Source organism: Hibiscus syriacus, unplaced genomic scaffold, assembly GCF_006381635.1.
Source record: "Hibiscus syriacus cultivar Baekdansim isolate YM2019G1 unplaced genomic scaffold, ASM638163v2 tig00111303_pilon, whole genome shotgun sequence".
Lineage (NCBI taxonomy): Eukaryota > Viridiplantae > Streptophyta > Magnoliopsida > Malvales > Malvaceae > Hibiscus > Hibiscus syriacus.
Window position 1 is genome coordinate 477,007 of NW_024063049.1, and position 9,715 is coordinate 486,721.

At 31.5% G+C, this 9,715-nt stretch overlaps 1 protein-coding gene across 1 annotated transcript; it reads left to right on the top strand.

Annotated features, from left to right (window-relative positions):
• The first annotated feature begins 6,446 nt into the window (after nt 1-6,446).
• On the top strand, nt 6,447-6,953 carry LOC120158056 (RING-H2 finger protein ATL70-like). The gene has a single exon (XM_039168993.1). The coding sequence runs from the start codon at nt 6,447-6,449 to the stop codon at nt 6,951-6,953; it is 507 nt and encodes a 168-aa protein (XP_039024924.1).
• Nucleotides 6,954-9,715: the final 2,762 nt, after the last annotated feature.

The window sequence follows — 9,715 nt, forward strand, 5'->3', positions numbered from 1 at the left end:
ACAAAAAAACCCAAAATCCCAATGAGCAAAGAAGGTAACAGAGACAATAAATTAAACAGATAGGGATCATCAGAGACTAAACAAAATAAAGAGAAGAAGAACTAACATAAAGAGTAAAAACAAAGAGAAATGCAGAGATTTAGCGAACAAAGGCGAAGAAATCCCAATTGTTAGGACCCATGTCCGCATAAATTTAAGCAAAATGAATCATGAGAGAAAGACAATTGACGGCCATTGATGAAAGCTTACATTTCACAAGTGTAATCAATGGAAATACACGCCACTCACCAATCAGCCTCAGTTTTCATGCAAAGTTCTTTGTACTACGAACAATGTATATATATATTTTGTTGCACTTACAAATTGGCCGTATAAATATATATTTATTATATAATTTTCAATAAAATAAAAACAAAACAAATGACATTGTCAGAACTCCATTGTTCATTGTTTTCTCATTTATATACTATTATAATTATGAATATTTGATTATTAATGATTAATTGAATTGAATATAATATATTTATTATAAAATAATTTTTTGAATTCATTTTTGTGTGTGTAAAATTGACCAAATATTGTTGTAGACACCCGTTTTGTCCGTGTTTATTATATTGTTATATTATTATTATTTTTTAATAGTATTTTTATTTTCAGAGTACAAACTACAAACCCAATTTGGGGGGGCAAATTACATCACCAGGCCCAGAATCAAGAGCAGCAACCCGAAGCCCAACTGCCCGTATGGACAACCTAGAACTAGGGTTTCCTCTTATTGATCTAGTACCGCACAACTCTCCACCGTCAGATCTAGGAGTAATATGACGTCCAGATCATTCACCATTTAGGGTTTTAACTCTAAACAAAAGTCAAGTCGCCGTTACGCTCGCGTGAGATATACGCGCCAGCTTCTCACTGCCCGAGGACTGCCATCGTCAGATTTCACGCCGACCACCAAAAGGAGACAAAGAGCCTCGAGTTAATCCCCTGTTTAACCCACTTCATTCCTGCAAATATCTTCCTCGCGGTATCACTCTCTTCGGTCAGACCCCCAAAGCCGAAAGAAGCAAAGATAAAACACAAAAAAGGCAGAAACAAGAAAAGCAAAACAGACCCAAAATGTAATAAAAACAAAGCCAAATAGGGAAACCCCTATATCAACACACAAACGAAGACAAGAATCACGAAGAATAGAACAACACAACAAAAAAAAGGGATTTTCGAAGGGGGGGACGAGAGCCCCTTGCAAAGGAAAAAATAAAGAAAGAAAGAGGAAGAGAGAAGAATGAACTTACCATCTCCGGTGTCGCCGAAAGATCCAAACATCGCCAAAAGAGGTGAATTTTTCTAAGTTAACTGCTTCGAATCTCTTAGATCTAGGACAATGGAAGGAATTTAGGGCAAGGGGTGTTCGGATTGGGTTAAGGGAGAGATGGGCTTCATTTTGGGGTAAATTTTTTGGTCACTGACCGCCGTGTGCGGTGGCGGAGTGCTTCGGTGAATGGTGACCGGGGCTGTCGATCTCCCCCTGAGGGAAGTTAGAGAGAGGCTAGAGAGAATGTTTTCTCTCTTTTAAGAGAGAGAGAAAGTGATAAAATGAAGAGTATAGGCCATTTTCGGTCGGTTTGGGGGAATATATACTCTCCCCATACGATGTCATTTCGGGGGAGGGATTGTGCGTTTTGGGCGCAGGGATATCATTTCGCAACCCTTCCTACTTTGTAAATGTTCGATTAGTCACTAAATGGAATTTGAATCCTTTATTTCGAGCGCCCTCTTTTAATGGTTTCTATTTTGGTCTTGAATGATTGATGATGGTTAAATTACGTTTCCAGTGCCTAGCTTTCTTGTTATTCTTGTTTATGACCATTACTTTTGCTTGGTTTACAATTTAGTCCTCAATTTAATATTTTATTATTTTAGTTCTGAATAATGATGTTGGTATATTTACGATTATGGTGCCTAATTTGTACAATATTCGCAATGGTTACCCTAGGCTTGCTGATTTTGCAGTTTGGTCTTAAAAGTTTTTGTCTTTTTGTCATATTTAGTACGGTATAATCGCTTGTTGTATTGTGTTTTAATATTTTCTTGTTTGTTACATGCTATTAGGAAGCTATTAAAGTGTATGAGTTCGATCAACATGTATATTAGTATTTTTCTTTTAGAAAATATATTAAATATTATTTTGTGCGAATTTATAGAAACGCGCCTTAACTGACAAGGAGTGTGTTTCGAATAATTGTTCGAACAAAATAATACCTTTTATATTTGAATGGTTTTTTTATATATGTATTTTATTTATAAGCTAAGACAATATTATTTGTATGGGAATCTATTGAAACGTGCCTTAACTACGAGGATCACGTTCCCGATGGTTGTTCATACAAAATAACACTTTTTTTATTATTCGAGTTTTTTGAACAAAAAAAAGATCATTATGTATATATGACTTATTAAAATTAGGGCAATATTATGTTATATGGAGAGTCCATGGAAGTGCCCTTAACTGACAAGGAGAGTATTTCTGAGAATTATTCGTACAAAATAATACCCCTTTTATTTTATTTTTAAAGAATCATAATTTAAATGTATATTCAAATTTTCCACTTTCAACATTCAGATGACGTATAATCGCTTAGGTACCGATTTCGGGCGTTGTGGAGTGCTAATCCTTCCCCACGCGTAATCTTCTCCCGAACCCTTATTCAAACGAAATATCTGGTCAACGCTATCCTTTTTTTATCTTTTAAAATTATTTTTCTTAAAAATTTTTTAAAAAGGTATTTTTAGGTATTCGACCTACCTAACTCAAGGTCGATGGCGACTCCAAATATTTTTTTGTTTGATTTTAAAACCTAACTTTTTCCAAGATTAAATTGGATCGCTCATTGTCATAAAGCTTAAGGATCGTTACAGCTTGGCGACTTCGCTTGGGAGATTAGAGAGTCAGGTCGTAATCAATTATACGCCATCTTTTTAGTTAAAAATTGTAAATTTGAATGATATTTAAATTTTGATCCTCATGTTTTTGTTTTCATCACATCATATATCGTTTATTTATTAGTTGTACTAATGTGTGATTTACATGTTTCAGATTTCTGACCTTTTTTTAGTTTGTTTGTTTTGGATCGAGGCAAAGGATTGTGAGTTTCCCCTCACACACGCAATAATCATTGAAAGATTTAGAGCCTTCTAATGTGCTCTATCCCGTTACGTATGGGTGAACGCTACGCTTACATGAGAAAAATTATTTTTCTCCGCATGGGCTTTAACAAGTAACCTCTAGGGTACATATGCCTTGTGTTTACGAGTGAAATATTGAGTTTCCGCATATACATAGGGAAATGCTTCTCTCAACTGAACTTGATTGTTTAACCCTATAATGGGTGAGGGTCGAGGGTCTGGCAAGCCCAAAGAGGAACCAGCAAAGGACAATTCGATGACTTTTTTAGTAATACCAAAACTCTGTCTTTTTCGTACCGAAATTATGTCGTGGTTCTTCAAAAAGTCACAAAGGGGAACTCACTCTAACCTTTCTCGAAATTATTTATTTATTTTGCAAAAAGCATGAGAATTAGAAGAGTGTGAGGTTAGGTTTATATTTCCGTATGAAGCCTGTGAACTAGATGGCATGAGGTTATTATATGTTGAACAAAGCATGGGGTAGAAAACATGTCTGGGTAGAACTGTTATAAAAGCATGTCAGGGTAGATACAATATTGGGTAAGATCTTTTCTTTTTCGTAAATAATTTTCTGCTTTTTTGGTTGAATTGCACTAACAATTTCTTTTTTTTTATCTTATTTTTCTGTCTTTTGTTTGCATTTGCATTTTCACATCATAACCAAATAGGGGGTAATTCATAAGTGATTGACCAGATTAGACGTTTTCATATTGACATAAGAGTTCCATAACTAGGTAGTCAAATCCATAAGGGCGACGACTTACAAACAAGTTGATTACAAAATAAAAGTTCAAAGTCGATCGATGACTCCTATTAAATGAACGAAGATCGAGATGGTATCAAATAGTTGGATTCTAGTTGAGTCAAGAATGAGAAGATCTTCACAAGATATCAAGGTTGTTTTTCGCTGAGAATCCCACTGAAATAAAGGTCTAGAGATTCAACAATCGCAGTAGGTGAATTAATATGAAGCTCGTCTGTCTAGTGTAAGGAAATCTTATGGTTGATGAAGATTGTCTATAGTGGTCGCTTTTGGAATTAACGTCTTGTGCATTTTCATTTGCATTTGCATTCTTGTTTCACATTAGCTCATTAATTTATTTATTTTGTTATTATTGATTTTATAATAAATGTCTTGTATCTTATTTGTACTAACTTATTTTGTGTTGCTTTTCTTTCTCTTGCATCGCATGATCATAACATTTTTCATAGGTGTTGATTTATGAGTGGTCATCAGAATAAAAGGTTTTCATGATGGACAAAGGGTTCTCAGTAGACTATAATATAGCTAGAGAATGGCATCTTGAGGAATCTCTGAGAATGGTGGAGAGTTGTGCACCCAAAGATCGTATGTCTGACGAGAGCAAAAGGAGATAAAAGACGAGGGAAAATGTCCAAGATAATGGATAAAGTAACTGCTTTGGCCAAAGGAAAGTAGACTTCTGCAAAAGGAAAGAAAGAGCTTGATGAAAACAATCTCGCAATGTTAAATACACAAAGAGGGACACACAAAGGGTGTAGAAGATTTCTATTCCTTAAAAGGGTAAAATATTATAAGTCTCTCTAAAAATTAAACAATCACAAAATAACATATGGTACAAATATGATTTAGTCCTTATAAAATTTTACATTATGAATTAATATAGTAATAAATTACACGATTCCTGTAAAAATCATAATCTATTTAAACTTTTTTTATTTTGTCTCTATAAACAAAGATAGATGCAATTTGATGTTACATATATAAAATTTTAGAGAGTAATATTAAAAGTTGTGGGATGTAACTAACAATTAGTTAATTCAGTGGGATGGACACTACATCTTTTAAGTAAGGTCATGAGTTCGAAACTTGACGTTTGTGAATTGAGTAAATTGGATTGGAATGACGTCCATATATTAGGTATATAAATACTCAATTAATAGATCGACTTCAGATGATTATACCAAAATTAAAGATGCGATAATAGATTATTAATGATAAAAACTATCTATACATAGGAGAATTATAACACCGAGTTAATCTTATCCCTACTTATGTTTATTTGCATGCAACTAAAATTTAGTATAATAGAATAGAAAATTTTTGGTTATCCAGTCATCTAAATTGAAATACGATATTTATGTCACGGATGACGTGCACCAAAATTTCAATTTTTCTTATAACCTAGTTGAAACTAAGAATGTTCATTAGCCTGTTATGATTAAAATAATTTTTTATTTTATTTAATGAAAACGAATTAATTCAACAATCCCAATTTGATTAATTTTTTTTCCATTTTAATTTATACGATTAATGATTAAAAATATTCAATCGTGCTATTAATGACTAAATTTTTCATAATTGAACGTTAGTTGAAAATTAACTCATAACAACCTTTTTCGATTAAGTCATTTGATTATTTTATTTAAAAAAAGTCAACTATCGAAAAATTATTTTAAAAAATTAACAGGGTTTGTTTAAGTGATAAACAACTTAATATCGCTCAAGTAAAGTTTGAAGTTCAAGTCATTGTGTATGCAGAAAATCTTTGTTAAGATACTCACCTACCAAAGTCAGGTGTGCGATGCAGATCGGTCCAAATTATTTAAGATGAAGCCCTGGAATCAAGAGGAAAACAAAAAAAATTTAAAAAAAAAATTAAACTCTAGTATTAGTCCTTGAGTTTATGTTAGGACAGGTCAGACCAGGTGGTGGTTTTTTCAAAGATAAAGTTAAGTAGAGTATGATTCAGGTTTGGGGTGAAAAATTTGTATGTACCCGAGATAATAATATAACTATCCCTTGCATATTTAAGGATAATTATAATAATACCATTTTGTCTATATTTTTCTTAGTAGGTCTCTATTTTACTTACTAAATATAAGAATTATATAATTTTATCGGTCGAGTCGAGTACTAATTGTTATTCAGAAAATCAATATGATATGATCGAATGTAATCTTTTTAAATTTGAGTATGTTCGAATGTCAGATAAATGAATAGAATATTTAAACTGAATCTATCAAAAAGTTGAACTTTAACGGTGAAATATAATATTATTAGGGCTTGAACTTTAATCTTTGATGTCAACACTTTTTTTTATATTTAGTTCTAAAACATAAATTATTTCATGAGTTCACATTTCGGCCTGTCCTATGTCATGTTTTTTGACTTTCTTATTACAACTTAAACCACTGCCATGGCTGACCAAAAACAGTTCTTTTGATACCCCATTAATCCTTCTCCCTTCTTCTTCTTCATCCTTTCACCCTTCCATGAAATGAACACAACGTCAGACTCCGAGCATGAGTTCTTCGGAGGCCCCGACAACGTCAGAGGATTCGGATATGGTATCGGAGTTTCCGTCGGAATCATCTTCTGTATCATCGCCGTTGCATTGGCTTCCTACGGTTGGACCAAGGCACGTCAACGACAACGAGCCCTACCGCCTTCGAACAGCCAAGAATCCGTTGCGGTTGATTCCGGAAGCTTAGTTGTCGATGTCGCCGGCCTTGATGAGGAAACGATAAAAAGCTACCCGAAGTTGATGTACTCCGAGGCCAAGCGGAAGAAGAAAGATTGTGCGGATACGTGCTGCTCCATATGCTTGGCTGACTACAACCGTAATGATCGTCTTAGGCAGCTGCCTGGTTGCGGCCATTTGTTCCATCTCAAGTGCATCGACCACTGGTTGCGGTTGCACGGACGTCCTGTTTGCCGTACGCAGTTGTCGCAGCCGCTTGCTGATGATCAGGTGGTTCCTTTGCCAAGCAGGCCCGGTGCTTGATATGAAAGAATATTGTTATTTGGATTTCTGTTTTCCTCTAATCTCATACCTTTCATTCACCCAATAATTTTATATATTTTCTTCCCATTCAAAATAGAAATATATTAAATTACAATAAATATTTATAATCATAATCGTAAAGTACATAATTAGATAATTTTCTAGAATCATGAACAAAACTAGTAACTTAAAATCACATATGGACCATACAAAGAAAGATTAAAATATAACTAAGAAAAATTGAACAAAATAGATACAAACAAATATGTATCAGTAAACGAACTATAAAAATGATCAAGCTACTAAAAGATTACCAACAAACCGTAAATCAATCCCAAGTGACGTAAAAAAGCTCCACGAACGCATAAAGGATATTCGATTCTAATGTGAGGGTCCAAAGCAGAGAAGATCAATAATATAATAGATAAACGTCATTTTGATTAGTCGTGACGATGTCGACTAAACCCTTGAAAAAATAAGTGAAAACAATGGTCAAACAACAAAAAACGTGACATACAAGTAGATTTATTGAAAATGAAAAATTAATATAAGAAAATAAAGATGTAATATAAAAAATAAAAGGAAATAAAGAAGATTGAAGATTGATAACTAATATTAAAGTTGGTGTCGTCACCGAAAAAATAAAAGAACGACTTACCAGTTAAAAAGAAATAGGAGAGAAAATACTAAGGTGGTGTTTGTTTTCACTGTTTAAGGTCTTCAAAGCTCTTATATCGCCGCGCAGACCACGCGCAGACATTAAGCTTCGCAGACCATTTGTTTGTTAGAAGACAGAAGCTCTTCTAACGTCTGCGCGTCCTATTCTTGGCGCAGACGTGGACTTATGTCTTCAAAGCTCTTCTAACCTCTTCAAAGAACCATTTTTGCTATTAATTTTTTAAAAATTATAAAATGTCATTAAATTTAATGAATTATTACAAAATAGTCACTATAATGTTGTAATAATTATAAAAGTTTGATAATATAATAATTATTTTATATTTAGATAAATTATTAATAATTTTATAATCTTTTAAAATTTATAAGTATTTTATAATTTTTTAAACTTTGTTGACGAAAATGATCATTTGTATATAACTCAACGATATCTAATATACTTTATTTGAAAAAATATATTAAACTTAGTAAAAAATATTATACAATTAAACTTAGTAAACTTTTTTTTATATAAAAACTTAAATAAATATTTTAATAAAAAAAAATCACACTATTGAAAAATCTGATCTTATCATTTAATTCTGGTAAAGTACGAAAGTCCCTTTATACAAAATAATAAATAAAAAATAAATAATATATTTTTTCTAAATAGAAAAAATACATGATGATATTATATGGATATTATATATATTTTTGATGTTACTAGAATCGGATTCTACCACTCGAATAAATTAAGATGATTTAAATGATATTATAAAATCGAGTATTGATATATTTGTGAATCGATAATAATTGATAATTAAAATATAATTTTTTTACATTACTAAACCAAACAAACAGATTGAATTAAAATCAAATTGATTTCATTATCGATTGATTTAATAATAATTTTAAAATGATATATAATATTAAAACCAAAATCTAATAGTCGTAGATGTAATAATTTAATAATAAAATTCGTATAATTTATTTAATATATTTTTTTCAAATAAAGTATTAGATATCGTTGAGCTATATACAAATAATCATTTTCGTCAATAAAATTTAAAAAATTATAAAATACTTATTAATTTATTAAAAGATAATAAAATTATAATAATTTATCTAAATACTATAAAATAATTATTATATTATCAAACTTTTATAATTTATTACAACATTATAGTGATTATTTGTAGTAATTCATTAAATTTAATGACATTTTATAATTTTTTAAAAATTAATAGCAAAAATGGTTATTTAAGTATAGTTTAAAAATCAGTTTATTTATATTTCAGTTTATTTAGCAGTATGTAGCGTTAAAAAACAAACAGTCTCTTCTGCAGACTGCAGACTTTTGGTCTACCTCTTCTGTTGTAGATGCCTGCAGATGGTCCGCAGACTGCAGACCTTTTACCTCTGCAAAAACAACACCACCTAAGTTTATCTTTTACTCTTTAAACATTAAGTTATATTTTTTAATTTGCATAATGTAAAAAAAAATCTAATATTTAACTGAATAATTAGTTTAGTCCTTTCTTTAGTACTTTAACAATTAATGTTTTATTTTAAAATAAAATAATTTATTATAGGTTGAAAATTATTAACTCACGTGATAATTTTATATCTCTAAAGTAATTATATAATATATATATGTACATAAATGATATATAACATGAACTAGGTCGTCATTTAAGATACATAGGAACTTATTGTCCTTATCGTACGGTCCATGGAGACTTAGACACTGCCGTTTTAAAAGCCAAACATGCTCGTAATTTTGTTCTTGTTAGAAAGGTTAGTTTGGCTCCCATCTTCTTCATTAATTTTCTGATATTTCTGATATCAGCTGTTTTAAGTTTAACTGTAGTTGAGATGAATAATGATGGGGTATTAGATAAGACGATAGTGAGGCAGATGAGCACTGAGGATTTGAAAGGATGATAATTAACGAGATGCATGATAAAAGATACGAAGAAATGAAGTTCAAGGCGAGGTCAAGGGCAGGGAAGTTTTGAGGTCATCGTTGCGTGATGTCTTTTCCACGGAGGTCAAGCTCGGTTACTGGGCTTTTTTACCCCACTGACACCGTTTATTTTTATTTA

Coding starts and splice junctions, on each gene's coding strand:
- LOC120158056 (XM_039168993.1), top strand. CDS start 6,447: ATGAACACAACGTCAGACTCCGAGCATGAGTTCTTCGGAGGCCCCGAC.